The sequence below is a fragment of the Lycium barbarum genome, unplaced genomic scaffold (assembly GCF_019175385.1).
Source record: "Lycium barbarum isolate Lr01 unplaced genomic scaffold, ASM1917538v2 unchr_scaffold_07, whole genome shotgun sequence".
Taxonomy (NCBI): Eukaryota; Viridiplantae; Streptophyta; class Magnoliopsida; order Solanales; family Solanaceae; genus Lycium; species Lycium barbarum.
This window is the reverse complement of record NW_026843404.1, coordinates 107,475-133,616: the sequence shown is the minus strand read 5'-3', so window position 1 is coordinate 133,616 and position 26,142 is coordinate 107,475. Positions and strand designations below refer to the sequence as shown.

General features: G+C 35.5%; 1 protein-coding gene across 1 annotated transcript; it reads right to left on the bottom strand.

The window, feature by feature from the left end:
- Nucleotides 1-3,257: 3,257 nt before the first annotated feature.
- LOC132625590 (putative late blight resistance protein homolog R1A-10) lies at nt 3,258-7,600 on the bottom strand. Its single transcript, XM_060340201.1, has 2 exons — nt 4,649-7,600; nt 3,258-3,518 (listed from the first exon to the last, which is right to left on the bottom strand). The coding sequence occupies exons 1-2, from the start codon at nt 7,324-7,326 to the stop codon at nt 3,509-3,511; spliced, it is 2,688 nt and encodes an 895-aa protein (XP_060196184.1). The 5' UTR covers nt 7,327-7,600; the 3' UTR covers nt 3,258-3,508.
- Between the last annotated feature and the right edge of the window lie 18,542 nt (nt 7,601-26,142).

Below are 26,142 nucleotides of genomic sequence, written 5' to 3'. Positions count from 1 at the left end.
CAATACTATATTATACTATATAATACTATAGTGTACATTAATGAACCACAGGAAATAACCATCCAAATTTTATGCCCTGAATAAATGAAGCCAAGTTCGGGGTGTTGATGTATCAAGACTTACTTTGGGCAATTTGCACGAATTGCCCTATCTTGGGGTGGTCTTTAATTTTTGGCCCTCAAATCGCTGATCTTTGATTTTTTCTCTTCAGCACTTTAAGTAATAAAAAAATGGTTGAAAATATCCCTGACATCGAAAAAAAAAAAATTACCCTTATCTATGACCTAATTTCGCAAGGCAAAGTTTTATAGAAATTATGCCTTTTCAGGCAAAGTTACATAAAAACTTTTGTCACCTTCAATGTAACTTTGCCCGAAAAGGCATACTTTCTATATATGAAACTTTGCCTTACGAATAACTTAATTGCTACAGAACTTATGCCGGACAAGGCAAAGTTACATAGAAACTTTGCCTTGCAATTTTATTTTGTCCGACTCTGCTGGGGATCGAAACTCAGAATCTCTGGTTTCATAGACCAGCGAATAAGAGTACTTTGGCCCATAAATTTTCAGTAAATGAGAAGCAAGGACATAAATTAAAGGCCAGCGATTTGAGGGGCAAAAGTTAAAGACCACCCAGAAATAGGGGAAATCAGTGCAAAAAAACGTAGACTATCGTCTAATGTTTGCTCATATATTTCTCAACCTTACGGATAAAACACTAAACTGCTCCTAACGTTTATATTCACTTGCAAAATTTTTAGACCGTGGTCTAACATTTACTCATAAGATTTTTAGTTTGCCAAAAGAAATTTTTGAAGTGTGATCTAAAAGGTCCATAAGTTACAAGAGAAATAAACGGAGGATCATTTACTACTAAACTGGTGGAAATTTCTGCAGTTGCATTAGTTGTAGAACTCAATGCAAATTCTTGACTGCAACTGACTGATACGAGCACAAAGTACAAAGGGCCTTTTTTTACATCTATTCATCATGGTCTACTAGTCAACTGCATTTTAATCTTTATGCAATAGGGAAAGCAACTTCAGTTGTAATAGTTAAAGCACACAAAAGTCTGTTTCTTAAATTGGATATCTCATCTTAAAATCCAAATAAAGATTCAATATAGAGTAAAAATGAATTCAATTTAGTTTTCCAAATTTTAGTGTGCTGAAGCTAAACTGAAAAAACTGAACTTCAAGACACTTAACCTGATTTGAACTGAAAAAACTTGAAAGAATGTAAAGAAAATTTTCCTTCTTCGTATATCACTGTATATGTTTCCCTTTACAATGTAGCTGTATATATAACTATCTAAAAGAATATTAAGGACTATCTGCCTATACACTTGTCCTTCATCTACTGGTCTCCTATGTAACCAAATTTACGATAAATAAAAATACAGAAAATGTATTTACTGGGAATGTTCTAGAAATTGTACAGCTGTAGAATACATAAGTATATTCTTGTATATTCCCTCTGCAGCTCTATCCTTGTATTGAAAATGAACATGTGGGCTTCAGACTGAAAATCTTGTGTGGGCTTTGTGGATGAATTTTAGGTGCAGGCCCCAAACCAAATCCGAATCCAAAAATAGCCCAAACCAATTTGTATGTCTTATTTGGTCATCTAGAATATTCCTCATACCAACACAAACTTAGAAGTCATCGAACTCCTTCTTCTTGATCTGTTCTGTGCGATTCACCGGAGTTCTCATCGGAAAAATTATTTTCACCAACAAAAACTTAACTGTCCTGAAGTTTAAATGGGAAAAACTGAACTGTCTTGAAGTTGAAAGTGCAGAAGAAGCGGAAAAGCAAGTGTAATTTTGAAGATCAGACAAGCACCAAGCAAGATCCATTAATATTAGGAAAGCTAAAACGTATCAACTTAGTAAAAGATGCAACATCAGTTCCTGTGTGAAGCTTTGGGTAAGTTGGTGCTATTTCTGTAAATTAAAGACTCCCAAGAAAAGGAACACACATTCCAGATATTCAAATTGTTACTTTGCTCATAAATTGGAAAGAACGCAAGATATTCGAGTTTAGACAGAGGTGCCTCAATCGCAACATATTCATAATTTACAATGGTAACTATAAACGATCAGTGCAACAGACAGAATTGAGACCCTTCCTTTTGTATAAAAAGTTTCGAGATAATGAAGGCTAGCTATTGATGGAGGAAAAATACTAATGTGATAAAATTTTGTCCTTAGAAATAAACAAAGCTAGGTTTCTCAAGTGAACTACATGAAGTATACAAATGGTGAAAGTACTCCACTTCAGTGAAGCAAGATCTCGTATTCTTAGTCGCATGAAACGCGCCAACTTTGGCATTATACTACATGAACAATCTCCAGAAACTAGTAAAATATAACGGGCCTGTTTGTCATTGTTGCATGTCGTAAACCCAATAAATGTTACACCTTTCTACTGGCGGCTTAATTTTTCTATCAGTTCCTGGGTGAATCTTTTAGTAAGGAAGTTGGTGCAATTTCTCTAGGGCCGCTAGCTTTAGCCTTTCTTCTTTCTTTGCGAGGTAGATTGAAGAAACCCAAGAAACGAAACATACTTTACAGATAGTCACAAATTGTTACATATCTCCTAAATTGGATATACAAATTGTTACTGCTCATTTCAAGAGAAAATGAAGTTCCAAAAAAAAAAAATCTATTCGTCGTGAAATTGGGATTTTTGCTGAGAGAAGTTTTCTTGATTCCACGTCAACTATATACTCTGTGCTGGATACAAATGCCTCAAAATCGCCTGTTATTGTTCAGGGTTTCTCTATAACAGCTCTCCCGGGATCAATCTAGGAAATTGCATTGAATGTTTGATGGTGCTCATAAGGGAAGTAAGAGCAGCATAAGCCTAATGTATTTCCCATAAAAACAAAGAAGCAGAACTCTGAATTTGAGTTTACGAACTTCCAAAAGTCCTATGTGAAATCTGTTGTAAAATTTCCGCTAAGCAGATTCAACAGGATATTGAAGACAACTATGCAAAAAAAAATTGAGTTCCATATCAGTTAGGACTATAAGACACCTTTTCGCTTGATTGTTGTTATGTGTATTCAAGCATCCTATTTTATGAAATAAGTAAGAACATGTAACTATCCTGTGCAATTTAGTGGTCGTTCATAGTTTCAAACGAGAAGTTTTCAATCTCCCTGCTTGCTTATACAGATCTAGTTCTCTGTGTAACCTACCAATATTTAGAACAAACAAAGCGAAAATCTATAGAAATGGGAATTGCTAAATTTGCGGAATGGAGCCTGTTCTGGCACATACAATATGAACATAATATTTGGAGTATTTACAAAAACACTGACAAACAGCTATACTAAAGATCACATAAATTAAATTACAAGCCATTTGCAATCATCCTGCCTCCTATTCTAAAATTATTGAAAGAAAATGAAAATAAACAAAAACTACACCACACACATTTGATTTCTCAATTGATATTTCTTTCAGAGAACTGGATAATCCGCAGAACACCTTAAGATCATCACCAGTTGCTGCAGAAAAAAAACCACGAAGGATGAAAAATGATATGTTAGATTTCCCATAATTAAGGAACAAGAGAAAACTATAGCAAGAATGAGCATGCAGGTATAAGAACTTACACATTATTGGACGGATTTAAATTATATACAAAAATGACAACTGTAAAGGAATTTCACGCTATCGGTGCAATTTTACTTAATAAAGCAGGTTATTATTCTATTACCGTATCAAGCTTGCTATGATGAGTTATACATTGTTGTAGATCAACTTTATCCAATGATAAAATGCACATCATTGTGCATAACTTAAACTATTTTTGGGCATGTCTGCTTGGTGAAATTATAGCTACTAGAGCAACAAACTATGAATCTAACGTAAGACTATTTGATTCTGAAAAGAAAAAAAAAAATGAGAGCGAATGAATCTAATATGGGTCCAGGGTGGTTGGATTGGCTTTTTAAAAGCTTATAAGGTAAAATTTAAAAGTTATAAGTTGGTAATACCCAACTTTTGGCTTTTAGCTTATTTTTATACTTTTTGGACCTAAAAGTAAGTACTTAGAAATATTTTTATCTTTATCAAACACCACAAAAAGTAGAAAAAACCTTAAAACCAATAAGCACTTAAAATAAGTCCATCCAAACACCCTCATAAATATTGTAAAAGAAGGCAGAGCAGTAAAAATTACCCACCATTGAAGAATATTAAAAAGTCAATCTATTAAAATTTAGATAATGTAGACTTATCAACAAAGTTACCCACATTGTGGAAGAGTATGAATAATTACAAGTTTTTTACTCTTTTTCATAAAATGTTTAACACGTGACCTCAGACGTATGAGACCCCAACTTTTACTATTCGACCAAAGTTTCACGGTTAAAAAAAAAAAAAATTAAATTGAAACTTATTTTGAAAATATCTAGTTTGTATTACGAAACTAATTCTGTTTATACAAAATAATAATATGATTGATTTTAGTGATAGCTTTAAAAATCGAAATTCTGTAGGACAATCCTTTAATCAAACTGAAAATAGAGTAAATATTCTTTACCAAACAAGCATTAGCCTTAGCATATATAATTTAAAAGCACAAATACAAGAAATAATTATAAGAAGTAAATTAAGGAAGAAGACGTCTTACACAGGATGACGAATATGGACGTCAATAGAACCTCCATAATTGTCTTGAATGTCCTGTTGAATCTGCTTGGCGGAACTCCCAACAGAATATGGACATCCATTTATATCAATTAGACTAAGTGTGGTTATATCTGCAAATTCTTGAGGGACTGAATCCAAAAACCGGCAATCTTCAAGAAATAGGCGTTCAAGGCATGGAAAGTGATCATCGTTTGCTCTCCAGTTCCGTATATACAATTTGCTCAGTTTCAAGGACTTCAAGAGAGGAAACCCTTCCTCAGCTACTTCCCACTCCCAAGCTAACCAGACACCTTCTAGTTGAAGGGACTCGAGTTTGGGCAATTTACCAACAATGCTCAGATCCTTCCTTGGCAAGTAGAAAGTTCCTTTAAAAGTTAAATCCTTAAGGTTTTGTGGAAAAGCATCTGGCGGAGGTAGGGGCAGAGTTGGAAAAGCACCTAGCACTCTGCACTGAAACCTTAGAGGATTTTGCAGAGTAGAACCTGAAGGTGTAATTCTTTCTAGAAAGCCGTCAAATAATGGATTACTAAGATTAAATTCCAATTCCTCGAGCTGATGTAAGTAGCGAAAATCACACTGATCCTTGCGAATACGAAAGTCTTCTGGGGCGCCACTAATTTGCAACTTCTTTAGATTGGGAAATAGTCTAAATGCAGACCCAGTACAATACAAAGGATTCCATCCAAAGAGACATTGCAAATTTTTCAAAACAAAACTTTTCTCTGTAGGCTCATAATACCGCAAGTAATTCCAGTCCAAATGGAGGTGCCTCAATTGCGGCATCGTCAAAATTTCTGATGGTAATATAAAAGGATATTTATGGTCACTGGTATCATAAAGTATAAAAGTTTGCAGATAACATAGGCTTGATATCGATGGAGGAATGTCTATTATTGATGAGGGAACGTCTATTATTGATGAGGGAACCTTTTCTTTGGATCTTTGACACAGCTCTAAGAGAGGATAAAGACAAAAAGCTAGGTATCTCAAGTGAATTAAATGTAGTATCCAACTGGGAAAACTTGGAAATTTAATTAGAGTAAGATCTAGTACTCTTACTAGCTTGAAATGGAACTCCTGCATGAGGAATCGGGAGCTACCAAACATGATAATAGTATGGGCCTCACTGTTACGGCACCCAGAGAATTCTTCCCTACTATGGATACCGATCCGACCTCGACTCTTAGAGGAGCACTGCATGGATTGCGGACAAGGAATTTGATTACTCTTTCCCCCTACAGCCTTCACAAAATTCACATTTCGAGCTTCCCTCAAACAGAGCTCACGGGTCACATCATGCATTCGACAACTCTCTATTTTTCCATCAAAACTCAATTTGTGGACAGAAACTAAACTTCTATCTCTAAGTTCGTTTAGACATGTTTCTGCCACCTCTTCTATACTTTTCAACTCTTCTACATTTAAAAATCCCTCTGCAGCCCATAACTCCACAAGTCTATCTGCAGAAATAAGTTCATCCTCTGGGAAAATTGCAAAATGTAGAAAGCACGGTTTTAGGCGAGAAGGCAAATGACAATAACTCAAAGCCAAGACTCTCATGCATTGGGCTTCAGGATCTGAGCTTACTGCTGAACTTACATTCTCGCAAACACTTTGCCACTCAGTCAATGCTTTGCCAATTTTGGAGAGAAGCCCGGCAATCACAACAATTGCTAGAGGCAATCCTCCGCATTTGTATGCAATTTGTATCCCAAGCCATTCAAATTCAGGGGGAAAAGAGTCTTTCACAAAGACCTTTTGATACAATAATCTCCAACTTTCATCAAAATTCATGAGACGCATGTGATAAGGAGGCTTACCTAAGCTAGCATATTCAGCCACTTCCACATTCCGAGTAGTCAAGAGTACTCGGCTTCCATTATTACAGTCTGGGAAACATAATTTTATATCATCCCAATCTCTTGTAGTCCATATGTCATCAATGGATATCAAGTATCTCTTGACTTTTAGAAGCTTTTGTAGTCGATCTGCCAGTTGATCATAAGGTTCATCACTTGTAGAAGAAAGAAGGGCTAGGAGTACGTTTCTCGCACAATACTCTTGTGAAATAGTAGCTTTTGCGCGAATATCAAATCGAGATATAATGCATGGATCGCTATAGAGTTTTGTAGCCAAAGTTGTCTTGCCTATGCCCCCCATCCCTACGATTGAGACAACTTCTAGTTCCCTTTCTCCTCCAGAAAGTTGATCCTGCATCATCTCGAATGCATTTTCATAGCCAACCATTATATTCTCGGGCCGCTCCACAGCATGCTCAGGTATACTGGAAAGAGAGTAAGTTTGTGGTTTTAGATCTTTCATGCTGTTGTACTGTTTCATGGTGGAGTTAATGCATTCTAGTGCTTGTTCCAAGAGGAAAAAGAGCTCCCACATTGCTCTGCTTCCTTCCTCCACATTTTGTGCTAAAAAAACATTTCTTGATTCTAAGTCAACCGTATCTTCTGTTGTGTATGCTAGTTCTGCGATTTCAGCTTCCAAGCTTGTTAATGCCTCGAGATCGCCCGTTAAATTGCAGGATTCATCCAGAATAGCTCTCAGGGATTCAAGCCTTGCATAGAACGGTTGCAAATCACATCCAGTAAGTTCCATTGATTGGTTAATGGTTCTCATAAGACAAGTAATAGCAGCATAAGCCATCTCACTCCTTCTCTCTTAATTTCTCTCTTATGTGTGTGATAAAAATAGGAAGTTTCTGCACAGAGAAGGCGGCAGAATATTTCTCAGTATGATAATGGATGGATTGCCACAAGTTGTGTAATCTCTCAATTTGAATAAGAGAGAGTGCAAAGGTCTTCTTTTAGTAATTATTTCCTGAGACAAGCTAGCTTCCATCACGTTTCCAACTTGGTCCACGGTGTTTAATTTTCCTTGGCTGAAAGGGACTTCCTTTTTTAGACTCTTCTTTTATTTTGTCTCTGTAGTTGACTTTTCTTCTCTTCTTCAATGAAAGGTTGTTGGAAGTATATTGAAGTCTCTTTCAACAAAGAAAATTAAAGCCATCTTCTTTGACTGCTTCTCAAAGTGAACAGAGTAAAATTGGGGGCAAAAGAATGTAGACTTTTATTCTGGCAAAAATCACATTTTTCTTTCATTCTTTTGTTGTCCTATTTTCTGCTAAAGCCCTTGCATTGGCCAAGAAATCAACACAAAAGTTCCACGGACTTGCATAAGCTTGTTCATTTTGTTTCTATTTTCCTTTATTTTTTCTGGTTATTCACACAACAATGATTTTGCCGTTAGAATCATTACTAAGATCTTAAGGTTTCTTTAAGTATCTTTTACGTAAATTCTATATATATTAAAGAAATTTACTAAATATCTATAAATATAGATATTAGTAGTATCATTCAGTAATCGCGTAATTCTTTTATTTTTCGATGTGTATTACTATCTATTACACATTTAGCCTTGTATCTTGTGATTTTATTGCCATTTTTTTTTTTTTTTTTGTATTTGTGTCGAATTCCTTTTCTTTTATTTTTCCTTTCTTTTCTATTTAGAAGGTATTTCAGAAACAACCTGTCTGCCTCACAAATGCAGAGAAATATGTGTATATCAACTTCTCAAGACCCCATCTGTGAGATTACACAGAGTATGTGCCCGTTTGGATTGGCTTACAGCTTAAAGCTGTTTGCAGCTTATAAGCTGAAAAAAATAAGTTGGGTAGTCCAACTTATTTTTTTTTGGCTTATAAGCTGTTTTCAGTTTATAAACTGCTTTAGATAAACTAAGTCACATGGGTCCAATTATTTTTTTGAGCTTATTTTAAGCATAAAATGACTTTAAGCTGGCCAGCCAAACACTCAAAAAAGCTGAAAACAGCTTATAAGTCAACTTATAAGCCAATTCAAACGGGCTCTATGTTGTTGTTGTTATCTATAAATATTGAATTGTAAAATCAGTGATTATTGTAAATCTCTCACATCAATACTACGTAATGTTGCACTAATATTAACAATACGGAGAGTTTTGTGCATAAACAAGGAAGAATCTCCCAGTATGATAGTGAATGCATCGTCATAAGCTCATAGACTCTCAAATTTAAAACACAAAAAGCAAAAGATCTTGCTTTTATTTCTATAACTAGTTTCGCGAGGTTCGTGTCCAAACTCTTAACATTTTAAATTTCATTTTTAGTGGAATTATTACTTCAATTCAGATGCACAGGCCTGAATTTTGAGTTTATGAGTTCTGAATTTTAATTTTTTAAGTTATTCCGTACTAAATTAATAATCTATAGACAAATACAAAGTTTGTGAACCTAAGCTACAGGATTCGGTCAAAACTGTCGCCAACACTCTAGCTCCGCCCTGCTTCTAACTCACTGTGCACTAAACTTAAATTCATTTAAGATTTTAATAATGTATTTTATTTTCACCTGTATTAACAAAATTCATTTTTCATTTTCTAGAATCATCTAACACAATAAAATAATTCCAACAACTTCAAATCTATACTGTAATAAATATAACCTTAATTTAGAATCTTCGCACAAATTAACCTAGTGATCCTACAAGAATAGTAGTAAACAATAATTAAAGTACATTAATAAAGTAAATATTTTAAAACTATATTTAAAAATAATTTTAGGATAAATAAGAGTATATGAGCTCACTAAAGAAACAAAATATTGGACGTTTTAAGGATAAAAGATATTGTAGTACCTAATAAACACTTCAGTTGTAAGAGAAAATTTGGATCCAAAGTTACCCTAATTTTATTAGAACGTATAAAGACAAATAATATATTCTCTCCATCCCAAAATATAAAGGCATTTGACTAATTTCTAAGCAAAATTTAGTTATATTAATTCAATATTTTAAAATTAAAATTTAGACGTTCGGAAAATATACGGAAAACACTATATATTGCAATTCTCCTATTAATATGGTGAAAACATTCTTAAAATGTTAGTTAAAATTTATATTAAATTTGACTCTCGAGAAGTGAAATGTAACAAATATTTTGAGATAAAAGTGTAAAAATTAATATAATAAGGAGCAAAAAATATTCACAAAAGTCATCACAATATTGATCAATTACAAAGGCCCAAGTGGAATAAAGAATGATGGTAAAAGTGAAAATATGTAGGGAAAAATAATAGCAACACCAATTATAAAGAGCCCAATGAATTGTCTTAGAAAATATATGAGAGCAAAAATGAGAACAAGAAAAAAAACCAAAGCCACATGTAAAAATTTCATTGGATCAAAGTTTATTGTGAGGACTATAAAAATTTTTGATTCTATCTTATATATAATTATAATTTATACATCAGACACGGAGTTGATTTATCCAGACACGGAAAATGAAAAGCGTAAATGAAGATGCCTTTCATTTTCTTTGCTGAAAGTGACTTAAATTCCTCTTCAACTTTTCTTCCTGTTTCTCTCTGGCTGTGATTTACTTTCTCTTATTTAGGAGGATCCTATCAATGGTCACTTTCCCTTACTTTTCTTTTTGTGTATGTCTTTGTTGTGTGGCTTGTTTCACTTGATGAATTTCCAAAAGTCCATATTTCTTAAATAAAAAACAGAAAAAGCAAATTTCCCCCTTTCTCTATTTTTTTTTTTAGCTTTATCAAAAGGACAGGTTGTTAACAGAGAAAATGATCATTATCACCTCTTAGAAGTGTCCACTGACCTTACTTTGCTAATCTCTCAAATAAACAAATTGAAAGACAAAGACCAAAGTTCTCTTTTTTCTCTTAAATTTGTCAAAAGGAGAAAGATTTGTGATCATTATCAGATCCTGAAAGTGCCCACTAACCAAATTGCTAATAAAATAATTCCCAATATAAAAATAAATAAATGCATCTACTCTGCTGTACATTTGACGAATATCTATGCTTGATGTTCCAAATATGTTCAGGTAAATAAAATTGCTGGTTTTGTTATAAATATCCAACTAGTGGATATCCATTAATTTGGAAATATCCCAAAATATCCCAAAATATCTCCTTTGTATGTTGCTCCTATAAATAGGATGCACAGATGCAATGTTGAAAGAGAAGAAGTAATATAATCTGATATCTCTCTACATATTCTCTCTACATATTTCTTCTGTGTATTTACTTCATAGTTTTATTTTATAACACGTTATCAGCACGAGCCTCAGCCATCTTGAGCAAATACTTTGAAAGCCTCGAAGGTGCAATTCTTGGAATTACACTGAGTACAAGTCGTTGCCTCCTGGAGATAAAGTAAAGGACTTGCAGTACTTATTTAGTCTAAACAGTTCAGGTAACATGTTCCAAGTATTTTTCTATCTTTGTTTTGATGGTTGATTGTTGTTGACTTTAACAACTATGAAAATTTTAAACTGATTTTTGGGAGAAGCTCACCATCAACGTAGTAAGAAACATGGCCTTTCTTTTTTTAAATATTACTATGGAATATAGCACTTCGGCCTCTTTTTGCCAAAATATCTTGAAACCAAAGTTGCTGAAGGCCTTATGCCAATATTCTACTGGAAGGTTAGTTCGCAAATATGAATTGATTAAATGAGTTATATCCGTGAACACCAGAAGTGGTAATATTTTTACGAGCTTATTGTGTTTATGATTGAAGATGTGTTAGAGAAAAATTCTCCACATTATATGTATGCCTCGATTTGCTCCTGAAGTAGCAATATCTTAAAATAGGCTATAAGCTATCACGATTTGATATGCTTAAGGCGCGTTCAGATAATTATGTTTTATTCCTGAAGAATTAAAACTTTTGATAAATGTTATAAATATAGATCCATTCCCTGAAGTGAATGTGATAATATGTAGTAAAGCCTATAAATATAAACATGCATTTGATTGTGAAAATATCATGATCCATCTCCAGAAGAGGTAGAATAATTGAGAAGAAATATTCTGAATATTATATGCTTTTCTCTCGAAGTACTAAACTCATAATTTTGCTCCACGAGTAGCAAACTTTGAATTCTACTCTAGAAGTAGTAAGCCTATGTATTTTACTCCTGAAGTAGTAAGGTTTTTAATTCTACTCCTGAAACAACTCTGAAATCTACTCCCGAAGTAGTAGAATTCAGAAATTTACTCCTGAATTAGTCAACCTTTAAACTTTACTCCCAAAGTGGTAAAACTTGAAACTTTACTCCCGAAGCAGTAAAACTCTGAAACTTTACTCCTGAAGCAGAAAGAATTACCAAAATATCTGAGAAATACTTTGAAGCAATATTTTCTTGTGTTTGACCAAAATAACGAGCTATTGATGAGCGTCGTATTTCAAGCACATTTAAATAATCAGGTTTCATTCCCCGAAATGAATGAACAAATGCCACAACTTATCTCCTGGAGGGATAAAATACAAGGAATGTAGATGTTATATTCTGGTGGTATGAAATTCAGACATTGCTACATGTACCTGTCGTACGTCGAAACATATTTCTAAGGCAAAAGGAAGAAGAGTAGAATGCTTTCTCCTATAACCTCATTAATACATTATGGTTAGTTGTTATTGATTTCCTTGAAGGAAATAACAATTAATGTATTTCTTTATGAAGGATTTGATTATTATGTGTTTGAGCTTAGATACAAAATACTCAGTTAATGATGAATCTCCCTGAAGGAGATGTTTGAAATATTGAAGTTTAGAATTCAATGTTTATTTCGTGACACCAGTAGTGTCGAAATTTGCTTTAATGGTACCAGAAGTATTTAAGAAATATTTGGTAATAGAAATTAACGATCAAAGGCTCCAGAAGAGCTAATTATTTATTTACAAGTATCATGACACTAGCAGTGTCCAAATAATATATGATTATGGTGAACAAATTGATGTCTCTCGAAGAGCTTATATATGATAGTACCATTCATCTCAAATCATAATTATTTCGATCGGAAAATAAATTATAGTAAACCTGAAGTTTACTAGCGAGAAAAATGATCATCATATTGAGATTATAGATGATTGGAAGATTGAATATCTCCAACTTATTACGGGTAGGGTCACGTGTGTAAAGCCCTACCCGAGCATGATGAGATCGCATGTCACAATAAACCAGAAGTTTTGACATAAAATTTCATGCAATAGTAAACCAGAAGTTTATTAAAAGAAATAGCACTCGTCATAGTAAACTTGAAGTTTACGGGTACAGATAATTTTATCAGTTGACAAGACCATTTTGATCGTCCTGATTTAAATCTGATGTGTTAATTGAGTATTAAAAAACATATTGAAGAACTAGAAGATTCTTCAAGAATTTGTTTGTGTTGCTTGTTCTCATGATAAATTGATTACACCAGCTAATGTTGGGACTGAATCCCCAAAATTCTGAAAAATATAAAAGGTGAATGTGGGCCCCTTCACCTGCAATGTGATGTCTTAAATAGATGCATCTATTTAAGACAGTCACATGTATGTTTATTGTCAACTGGCAGTTTGACATTTACAAAGTTGCTTGCTCAAAATAATTGAGTTGGAAGCATAATTTTCAGAATATGTAATCAAGACAATCATCTTGATAATGCTGATTTATATCTAAGTTGGTTTGGCATTGGATGCCTCCATAATACAGCTAAACCATTGCTTATGAGAACAGAGTTTCAGATGTTGGTCTGAGATATGGTATATTGCATACAACAGCACTTGTATGCTTCAGATCAATAAATTTTGATAAATTCTCCCCTCATATTTGGTTCAGGGTCAGGAACTAGATATTTCCATCTTTTAGCATTTGATGTGCGATACATGATTAATGGATATACCATGATGCACACAGATGGATTTTTCCAAAGAAAATGGGGACATATGTCACTAAAATAAGAGGGAGAGAATAAGCAGCTAAAAAATATGTTGTGAATTATCATCAGTATGATCCTCAGATATTTCAAGTCAAATGCTGGAAGCATTTGCTGACCCAACTATTTCATATTTCATCTGCAAAATGCTCTTAATGTCCCTGAAGGACAAAGTCTATAGCGTGCATGGAGCATGGTAGACCAATCGGTTCCAAATATAATAATCCTTGAAAAAGGGAGGAGCAAATGATCATAACAAGGAGGCAATGTGCTCTTGAAGAGCTACGACATAACACTTCATAAACCTTATAGGAGGTTCAGGTACCTGAAAATAATGAAGTGATGAGAGCTCAGTAAGTTATGTCGAATTGCGAACCGATACAACATGATATCTTGTCGACAATATACAATATAGCGCGCAATATTGTATAAGGTTGTGAGGATTTGATTTCTACGTCTCTTAAAGCATGTTGACGTAGAATAATTACCAAGTAAAATGATCCATCTTGGTAAACGTAATGTTTATTGGGCCAGCAGTCCAAACAACAGAAGATGTCACATTATTTATACTGATGGATGCTGTCACGGCCTATGTGGCGTACTTGATGAAATTTATATGAAAATTCCTGAAGGATATAAAATGCCTGAAGCATTTGGTTTAAAGTCTCGGGAAATGTATTCAATCAGATTACAGAGATCATTATATGGTTTAAAACAATCAGGGCGTATGTGGTATAATAGCCTAAGTGAGTACTTGATAAATGAAGGATATATAAATGATGCCAGTTGTCCATGTGTTTTTATTAAGAAAACAAAATCAGGGTTCATTATACTTGTTGTTTATGTTGATGACATAAACCTCATTGGAACTCCAGAAGAGCTCCAAAAGGCGATTGAATATTTGAAGAAAGAATTTGAGATGAAAGATCTCGGAAAGACAAAACTCTGTCTTGGTCTGCAAATTGAACATTTCACAAAAGAGATCTTTATCCATCAATCTGCCTATACTGAGAAAGTTTTAAATCGGTTTTACATGGACAATGCGCATCCTTTAAATACTCCTATGGTTGTTCACTCACTTAAAGTGAGCAAAGATCCGTTCCGACCTCAGGAAGAAAACGAAGAGCTACTTGGTCCTGAAGTACCATATCTTAGTGCAATAGGTGCACTTATGTATCTTGCTAATGCTACAAGACCTGACATAGCATTTTCTGTTAATTTGCTAGCAAGATATAGCTCTTCTCCTACACGGAGGCATTGGAATGGGATTAAGCATATATTGCGATATCTGAAGGGAACTAGCGATATGGGTTTGTTTTATACTAACAAAGGTAGTACAGATCTTGTTGGTTATGCAGATGCAGGTTATTTATCTGATCCACATAAAGCTCGATCTCAAACGGGCTATCTGTTTACATGCGGAGGTACTGCTATATCATGGCGATCGACCAAGCAGTCCATTGTTGCTACTTCTTCAAATCATGCTGAGATAATCGCTATTCATGAAGCAAGTAGAGAATGTGTGTGGTTGAGATCAGTGATACATTTCATCAGAGAAAGATGTGGCTTGAAGTGTGATACAAAAATACCCACAGTATTATATGAAGATAATGCTGCATGCATAGCTCAATTAAAAGGAGGTTTCATAAAAGGAGATAGAACAAAGCACATTTCACCAAAGTTATTTTTCACACATGATCTCCAGAAGAATGGTGATATTGATGTGCAACAAATCCGTTCAAGTGACAATCCTGCAGATTTGTTCACTAAATCTTTGCCAACTTCAACTCTTGAGAAGATGATATTCAAGATTGGAATGCGAAGACTCCGACATTTGAATCTTGGTCTTCGTCAGGGGGAGTGAAATACGCGTTGTACTCTTTTTTCCTTAACCAAGTTTTGTCCCATTGGGTTTTCTTGGTAAGGTTTTTAATGAGGCAGCTCTCAAAGCGTATTTCTAGATATGTGCACTCTTTTTCCTTCATTAGGACTTTTTCCCACATGGTTTGTTTTTTAATAAGGTTTTAACGAGGTACATAATCTATTAATGGACATCCAAGGGGGAGTGTTATAAATATCCAACTAGTGGATATCCATTAATTTGGAAATATCCCAAAATATCCCAAAATATCTCCTTTGTATGTTGCTCCTATAAATAGGATGCACAGATGCAATGTTGAAAGAGAAGAAGTAATATAATCTGATATCTCTCTACATATTCTCTCTACATATTTCTTCTGTGTATTTACTTCATAGTTTTATTTTATAACAGGTTTGTAATATTACGAAAAAAGTAATGTAGTTCATTCAACGTCTGTGTAATTCATTCATTTTTTTTTAAATTAAAGGCCACTAGACTTTTTATCACCTAGGGCTTATTTTATTAATTTAATAAAGCAACAAAACAAAGATAGTCTGAAACAAGGGGTTTTTAATTATAGGTGACAAATGAGTTTTAAAATTGAGTTGGGGTAACTCTAGTTTTTTTTAATTGAGTAAAGGTGATAAACTTTGGATTAGTGATTAGAGAATTTTGACTCAACCCAAAGTTATATTTTTAACACTTTAACCCTAAATTTTATTTTTTACACTTTGCCCCAAAGTTTTATTTTTAACACTTTGATCCAACCCATATAAACCTTACAGAGCCAAAATAGCGCGCCAAATATTCTGATTGTCTGTGCCGTTTCCACCATTTTTGGCTCTTCTTTTTTGCTTCGTTTCTTCTTCTTCTTGCTGTTTCTTCTTGCTGTTTCTTCTTGCTTCTTCTTCTTATTCTGATGCTCGTTCTTATTCTTCTTCTTCTTCTTGACTGGATTTTGCTCAAGAAAGAAAAAAACAAGACCACCTAATTTTGCAATTTTTTGACTGAATTTCATTCGTGTAGCACCGGGAATTACTTCATAACTCATTCCATTGTTTTGCTTTCTTCTTCTTCTTCTTCTTCTTCTTCTTCGTCCGCCATTGTTGCTCAAGAAAGAAAAAACTGTGACCACCCGATTTTGCAATTTTTTGACTGGATTTTGTTGGTGTAGCACTGGCAATTACTTCATAAGTGTTTTTCGCTCATTTGGTAAGTACAACAACGTTGTTTTATTTCAATTTTTCACCTGGGTATAAATCTACTGATTTTCCAACAACCTACAGTAGCTGTTGTAGTTGTTGCAACATATAATGTGGTTGTTGCAACTTCTACAACAGATTATGAAGTTGTTGTAATTGTTAAATAAATAACTTGCAACAACCGAGTGAGTTGTTGCAACAGGTATTCCACTTGTTGCAACAACTCAACGATCTGTTGGAGTCAGCTTCAGTTTTTGTCTGAAACAGAACCCAAAAAACTGAAGCCGCTTCCAACAGATTATTGACTTGCTACAACAAGTTGTATAGTTGTTGCAACAGGTGCTCCACTTGTTGCAATAACTCAACTATCTGTTGGAGTCAGCTTCAATTTTTGTCCGAAACGTAACCTAAAAAACTAAAGCTACTTCCAACAGATTATTGACTTGCTGCAACAAGTTGTATAGTTGCTGCAACAGGTGTTCCACTTGTTGCAACAACTCAACTATCTATTGGAGTCAACTTCAGTTTTTGTCTGAAACAGAACCCAAAAAACTGAAGCTGCTTCCAACAGATTATTGACTTGCTGCAACAATTTGTATAGTTGTTGCAACAGGTGTTCCACTTGTTGCAACAACTCAGCTATCTGTTGGAGTCAGCTTCAGTTTTTGTCTGAAACAAAACCCAAAAAACTGAAGCTGCTTCCAACAGATTATTGACTTGCTGCAACAATTTGTATAGTTGTTGCAACAGGTGTTCCACTTGTTGCAACAACTCAACTATCTATTGGAGTCAGCTTCAATTTTTGTCTGAAATAGAACCCAAAAAACTGAAGCTGACTCCAACAGATTAGTGACTTGTTGCAACAATTTTATTACTTGTTGCAACAAGTAGTCCACTTGTTCCAACAAGTCAATAATCTGTTGGAACAACTGCTGCAGCTGTTTCATTTTGTTATAGATTGATATGTACTCTCATGACCAATTTTTTGTTAAAAAAAATATCTTCAGGTACCTCGAACACCACTAATGGGGGACTCAATAACAATAGCGGTTGATTGCCATGGTGAATGGATCGATAAGAACAATCGATATATTTGGCGATGGAAGGGTAGTGACACATTAGAGACGATAGCGATGACTGTCCAAAGAGATGTTATGTTCTATGATTTTGTGAACCTAATCATCACCTATTGCGAATTAACTTGTGAACCAAAAGATCTTGCCATCACTTACATGCACAGCTTTTGTGAAAATCAGAGGGTCTTGCCATTTAAGATAACTGATCAGGTTCGTTTGCGTGCTTATTTGAATGATGTAGCTAGGCCCATTTTAAAGGTATACGTTGTTAGAAGCCCGGTAGAGAACCACAATTTATCTCAAGACCAAAAAGATGTGTTAAATGATGAATTAGATGGGGTGGATGTGCATATCCCAGATAATGGAAGTGGGGCTGACCCGATTCCTATACCCGAAGTTGCGAGCAATACATTGGGCACTACACAATCAATACAATCTATCCATGTTTAAGATGATGAAACAGGTTTTTATAAAGGAATGTCATTCAAGAACAAGGAAGAACTAGCCACTTGGTTGAAACTAGCTTGCTTGAAGAAAGATTTTAGAATCAAGAAGGTGATTAATTCGCGTACTGTGTATTGCTTCAGATGTGTACATCCGGAGTGCAAGTGGTGGCTTAGGGTTGTGAAGCTTTTAAGTTCTGACAGATTTTGTATCAGAACTTACATAAAGCATCACACATGTGGTTCTGAGCACATTACGAGCCATAATCCACACGCTACTGCGAAAGTCATTGGTGAATACTTCAAAGATAAGTTTCCTTACGGTAAAGGCCCATCTACAAAAGATATGAGTCAATCAATCCGTACAGATTTGAGTTGTAAGGTAAGTTATTGGAAGGTATGGAAGGGCATGGAGATTGCAAAGGCTTTGACAAGGGGGACACATGAGCACGGGTATGCGGTGCTTGATGCGTACCGTTATATGCTTCGTTCTGCAAATCCAGGAAGTAAGACGGCATTGAAGGTTGATGAAAATGGGAAGTTCAAGTACTTTTTTGTAGCCTATAAGGCTTGGATGCTTGGTTTTGCGCAAATGAAAAAGTCATAGCTGTCGATGAGACATTCTTGAGGAGCAAGTACGAAGGAGTGTTGTTGTCAGCAGTTGCACAAGATGCGGAGAATCATATTTTTCCAGTGGCATTTTGTGTGGTAGACAAGGAGTGTGATGCTTCGTACAAATATTTTTTTAAACAAATGAGAAGCTATATAGAGGATACCCCTGAGTTGTGCATAATTTCTGATAGACATCCAAGTATCAAAAAGGCGGTTTCAATTGTCTTCCCTACATGTCATTATGGTTTTTGCATGAGGCACCTAGGGGAAAATCTGAGAACCACCTTTCACAATGGGGCGGTCGTATCTTAATTTTATAAAGCAGCAAAAGCGTACAATATTGATGTCTTCAATGACCATTTCAATCAAATCAAAGATTTGGTTCCTGGGGCCGCCGAACATCTTGAACGTGCTGGATTTCACAGATGGAGCAGGGCATTCTGCCCCGGAAATAGGTATTTTCACATTTCTGTTTCCAACAAATAACGTATCTGCTGCAACTAATAGGTAACTTGTTGCGGTAGATATTGTACTTGTTGTGATTTTTGACACAGCTGAGCCTCAGCCACATGTTCCAACACTAATATGTTTGTTTTGTCAGGTATGATTTTATGACGACAAACGCTGCTGAGTCGATAAACTCAATGTTCAATGTTGAAAGAGAATTTCCCATTACTGCTCTATTTGATTCCATAAACAGGAGGTTTACTGAGAAATTTCATGAGAGGCGTATGGAGTTCATCGACTCACCAACCATCTTTGTTCCCTTAATGGAAAAAAAATATCAAAATTTGTCAACTTGGGTAATAAGTTATTGGCCCATCAAATTGCCAACTACAAGTTCAGCGTCATCGGCCACGGTTCAGTTGCAACAGTCGATCTGCAAAGAAGATCTTGTACTTGTAGAGTTTTTGTCCTGGACAAAATACCTTGCCCACATGCTATGGCAGCGCTTCGAGTCCAAGATGGTGAAGATTTTGGAAGGCGGATTTATGACTACTCATCTCCATATTACAGGGTGGAGAATTATATAATTGCATACTGTGAGGAAATAAATCCTGTGCCTTCTGAAGAATCTTGGAAAGTTCCTATGGAGATTTTAGAGAGAGAAATACCTCCTCCACATGTTGATCCGAGCAAACCGGGAAGAAGACGGACAAAGAGGAGGCGTGGAATCGGGGAATCACTTGCAACGAGGAAAAAAATGCTCCATATGCAAAACAACTGGCCATAAAAAAACTACATGCCCAAACCAAATTGTTCCCTAGTTGTTAAATTTGCAATGACATTTTTATGTTGTTTCTGTTAGTAAAATTGGTTTAAATGATATGTTGATCTTGCTCAAATCACCAATGTATGTTCTGTGGTTTTGCAATTTCTGAACAGTTTTCACCAAGTAAAAATTCTGTTGCAACAGCTGTGTAACTTGTTGGGATTTTGCCAACCAAATTATGTACTTGTTGTAGCAACTAACTTAACTTGGTTTTCCAACAAGTTACATGACTTGTTACAGTAAGTTCCTATAGTGTTTTGAGTTTTTAGAACAAATGGAAAGAGTTGTTGCAGAAAGTCCTTAACTTGCTTCATCCGACAAGTGATATGACTTGTTCAACAGCTATGTTACCTGCTGCAACAGATTATATACTTGTTGCAACAGGTTAAATAATTGTTGCAACAGATTATGTACTTGTTGCAACAGGTTATGCAATTGCTGCAATAGATTAGGCAATTGTTGCAGCAGATTATGTAATTGCTGCAACAGATTATGCAATTGTTGCAACAGATTATGTAATTGCTGCAACAGATCATGAAATTGCTGCAACAACTAGGATATAAGTCACATATGTTTAGTTATTAACAGAGGGAACCAATGATATTTAGTGTTAAACAAAGGGATTCAATGATATTTAGTGATCAATATATATATTTACTAACATCCTTAATGGATTAGACGGTAATTTCATTGATTTGATGGGAAATTCTAAGCGTATACTTCCCAAATCGAGCGATCGTTGGTGTAATTTGATGAGAACTACTTGATTCACCCATATTTAGGTGTAAACAATGAAAACCAATGATATTTATTGTTTATTAAATGTTCCTAACCAATTTGATGGTATCCTGAGTCAAGACATATGATCAACTAAGCGTATACTTCCCAAATCGAGCGATCGTTGGTGTAATTTGATGAGAACTACTTGATTCACCCATATTTAGGTGTAAACAATGAAAACCAATGATATTTATTGTTTACTAAATGTTCCTAACCAATTTGATGGTATCCTGAGTCAGGACATATGATCAACTAAGCGTATACTTTCCAAATCGAGCGATCGTTGGTGTAATTTGATGAGAACTACTTGATTCACCCATATTTAGGTGTAAACAACGAAAACCAATGATATTTATTGTTTACTAAATGTTCCTAACCAATTTGATGGTATCCTGAGTCAGGACATATGATCAACTAAGCGTATACTTCCCAAATCGAGCGATCATTGGTGTAATTTGATGAGAACTACTTGATTCACCCATATTTAGGTGTAAACAACGAAAACCAATGATATTTATTGTTTACTAAATGTTCCTAACCAATTTGATGGTATCCTGAGTCAGGACATATGATCAACTAAGCGTATACTTCCCAAATCGAGCGATCATTGGTATAATTTGATGAAAACTACTTGATTCACCCATATTTAGGTGTAAACAACGAAAACCAATGATATTTATTGTTTACTAAATGTTCCTAACCAATTTGATGGTATCCTGAGTCAGGACATATGATCAACTAAGTGTATACTTCCCAAATCGAGCGATCGTTGGTGTAATTTGATGAGAACTAATTGATTCACTCATATTTAGGTGTAAACATCGAAAATCCAATTATATTTATTGTTTATTAAATGTTCCTAACCAATTTGATATTATTCTGAGTCACTAATATGATCAACTAAGCGTATACTTTCCAAATCGAGCGATCGTTGGTGTAATTTGATGAGAACAACTTGATTCACCCATATTTAGGTGTAAACAACGAGAACCAATGATACTTATTGTTTACTAAATGTTCAACTTCTTCAACATCAGTTAGATTTGTCGCAACAACTGACCCATATGTTACAAAAACTGAACCATCTGTTGCAACCATTTACAAACTTGTTGCAACAACTTAACAGATGACAAACTTGTTGCAACAGATTATCAACTTGTTGCAACTTCTTCAATATCAGTTGGATTTGTCGCAACAACTGACCCATATGTTGCAACAACTGAACCATCTGTTGCAACAATTTACAAACTCGTTGCAACAACTTACTCATCTGTTGCAACAGATAACAAACTTGTTGCAACAGATTATCAACTTGTTGCAACTTCTTCAATATCAGTTAGATTTGTCGCAACAACTGACCCATATGTTACAACAACTGAACCATCTGTTGCAACAATTTACAAACTTGTTGCAACAACTTACTCATATGTTGCAACATATTAAAAACTTGTTACAACAGATGGGTCAGTCGTTGCAGCTTCTTCAACAGCTGTTAGATTTTGTGACTTGTTTAAAACTACTGAAACCACTGAACATAATGTATCAAATACAACTTAAATAATGAACACCTAATATATACTTAACAAAATGTCTTAGAAAAGTACTGAACACCTAATATATACTTAACAAAATGTCTTAGAAAAGGCCACATTTTGGCTCCAAAAAATGCAAAATCAATGAATTGTTTATCAACCCATCTTAGGGCTCCAACACCTTTTCAATGACACCTAATGTCCATCTCCATTGCATCCTCCCTACAGAGTTGTCGCTGATTAGACTTTCAGGTTTTGTCACAGTTGTGCCGGTAAGCAAAGCCTCCATAAAAGCAATTGACCACGAACCACATGCCTTACCAGTGACATTGCGGGGGAAATTCTGTAGCCTATTGAATTCCCACGATTCATTGAGCAACTTTGCAGGCAAGTGTGCGAACATTCCACTCTGTTGCAATAACTTGGGCCACAATTCCATTACCGGCTCCATGAAACAAAAGAAATCAGATTCTTCATAGACAGGAACGTTGCAGTCATACACATTTACCACTCCCTCTTCAATCATGAACTCGAGAGTGACAAAATGTGTGGCATTAATATTCATCACTGTTAAAACCCTCTTTGCACCAGCCCACGAGCAGCCTCCCGGGTAGGGTCTGACACCCCTACAATAATCGACCATATCATCATCCCACTTGAATTCAGCAAGTCTAGCATTCAGAGACACGACATTTGGAACTGTACTCTCTTTTGTCAATTCTGCGTACCTCTTGGACATGTTGTTGTAAAAGTTGAGGTCCAGGATTATGTCAGTAGAGTCATAGTACTCGGGGAAATTGATTTGCCTCATACGCATTAGAAGCAGGACTTCATCTACATACTAAAGTAAAAGTAGTAAAACAGTTAATTACTTGGTGCAACAGATTCAACAAAATAAAGGAACTGTTGCAACAGCTAGTTAACTTGTTGCAACATATTATCTACTTGTTGCAACATCTAGTTCACTTGTAGCAACAGATTATCTACTTGTTGCAACAGATTATCTACTTGTTGCAACAACTAGTTAACTTGGTGTAGCAGATTCAACAAAATAAAGGAACTGTTGCAACAGCTAGTTAACTTGTTGCAACAAATTATCCACTTGTTGCAACAGCTAGTTAACTTGTTGCAACAGATTATCTACTTGTTGCAACAACTAGTTAACTTGGTGCAGCAGATTCAACAAAATAAAGGAACTGTTGCAACAGCTAGTGAACTTGTTGCAACAGATTATCTACTTGTTGCAACATCTAGTTAACTTGGTGCAGCAGATTCAACACAATAAATGAACTGTTGCAACAGTGTTGAAACTTACCCAATCCTCCCACCACATTTCCATGCTTGTTAGAGCCTTGAAGTCTGCTACTCTAAATTCATGCATTGAGTACATGGTTCTCCCACTCTTTTTGGACTTGATTGCAGTCTCAACCTTTTTCTTTCTTTGGGCATGTACAGGCTTGAAAATGTCCACCTTTTTTAGCACTTTTGGCCCAACATCAAGAAGAAGAGTCTCAATTGACTTACTAGGAGTAGCAACAGATCTTCTTGATCTAACTGATGCAAGTGCCTTGGCAATTGCTTTGCCCCTCCTCCGAGCATGAACATGAGTATAAGGTGAGGAAAGATTCTTTGATGGTTTGATGCCCCTCTTGGATATCAACCTCTGCATAGAAGTGTTTGTGGCTTCTTGGGCCTGCACCAATTCTTCCACCTTTCTAATCAAATTATCCATTTTGTCCTTGCAAGTGGTGCACTCACAAGCACATGAGGGGACCTTAGAAGTACCAGCACCAACATCAACAAATCTTCTACCACTCAATCCACCATTACTAAAATTACCACCAAATCCGGAAAAATCACTCAATCCAGGAACTGGGGTAAATCTACCAATATTAGCATCATCATCTCTTAATTTTTCCCCAGCAATACTTGCTGGGACATCATCACCACCACCACTAACAACAACATCAACAGGCTGAACACCACCAACAACAACATCAACACCACCAATAGCATCAACAGCAACATCACCACCAGCACCAACAACAACATGACCACCAACAACATCACCACCACCACCAGCTACAACATCATCAACCCTAGTGATGGCTGTCACTCCAGCCAATTCCCCTTTGAACCCATTAATCAGTCTGTCAGGCACAGATTCTATGGGCACAAAGGTGACAAGGCATGGCATCTCCAACTCTTTTATTGTTGGAACAAGCCATGGGTTCACAACCTACAACTATCATAATGGTTCTAAATCATAAAAAGAAAAACCTATTTAAAACAAGTTAACAGGTTGTTGCAAAAGGTTACACATCTGTTGGGCAATGTCCAACAGATAGGTAACTTGTTGCAGCAGGTATCTCATCTGTTGGAAAATTTCCAACAGATGGGTAACTTGTTGCAGCAGGTTTCTCATCTGTTGGATATTGTACAAAAGATTAGTAATTTGTTGCAACAGATTGTTGTACTTGTTGTAAAAACTTACTGTAACAGATTCAGAAGTTATCAAATTAGTAAATAAAGTGATATGTTGCAACAACTGTGGTACTTGTTTGAAATTGTCCAACAGATTGTCAACTTGTTGCAGCAGGTTTATCATCTGTTGGACATTTTCCAATAGATGGGTAACTTGTTTCAGCAGGTTATTCATCTGTTGTAAAAAACTAGTTGCATGTTATAACAGATTCATCTATTGGGTAACTTGTTGCAACAGGTTAATTATCTGTTGGACATTTTCCAACAGATTCATAACTTGTTGCAACAGATGAATGTGTTGTTGCAGCAGATTATAAAAGTTGTTGCAACACCTAGTCATCTGCTGTGTTCTAATGCTTACAACTTCCTTAGAGGGGTTGAAAAGGTCAACACTCAATTTTGTGTTGTTCCTGGCAGTGATCCATCTAAGAATTCTTGGATAGGTAACTTCTTTGGAGTATTCCTTGACTTGATGCCTGAGGTGAGGAATGGCTTCAAATGCCCAAGCCTAGAAAAAAAAGATGCCATCAAAAATCAAAATAGTGATTGAAATAAATAAAAAAAAGGTAAAACATTAAAGAAAAATTACCATGAAAACCCAAGGGAATCCATATAGGTTTTGTGTCTTCCCCGTTGGCTTCAAATCCTTCATCAAATATTCAACAGTCAAGCTAAAGCTTTGAAAACCCCAGGCATAGTTGTTGAAGGCATCATAGTCCTCAGCAAGTTTAATCAATCCAAGCGGTATGTTGTAGTTTACGTCTCTTGCCCAAAGAACACTATGCACAAACCAAACTAAACACAGTGCCTCCTTGTGCTTTTTTGAGAAAGTTTTGGACTCCAAGTCTTGCAATAATTTCTTTTGAGTGTAGCTCCTTCCCACTAAGTTTACCAAAGAGACATTATTCTTAGCTTTGGGACCCTTCGCTTTCTTGTCTGCCTTGGGCGTCCGGACTGGCTTGGTTAATACAACAGTAGGAAGAGGCTCATAAGGATAACATCTCAATCCGATAACTATGGCAAACTCCTTCATGCCAAAGCAAACCGGCATGCCACAGTAATTGATCCAAATCTCATCCTTTCTGTCACAAATAATCTTACGCTTCAAATGCTCAGAAACCATTGTCATTTGAAATCGGGCACTGGTATCTTCAGGCAAATCTAAATAGAGCCCAAAGCAGCTAGCCCTAAAGAAATTCTCCAACCCTTGCTGCCGGAGAATGCTCCTAAAAGTGTCAAATTCCTTGCCCATGGTTGATCTAACCACAAAATCACCAGACAAATCCTTATTTTCATTCAGCGACATCGTCACGCCATACTTTTCAATGCTGAAACTCTTGACGACCTCCTTAATCGAAGGTCTATTGGGATCTATGGCAATACTAGAAGACTCAACAAGATTGGCATCCACATTATGTTTCCTCTTTCTTCTTAACTC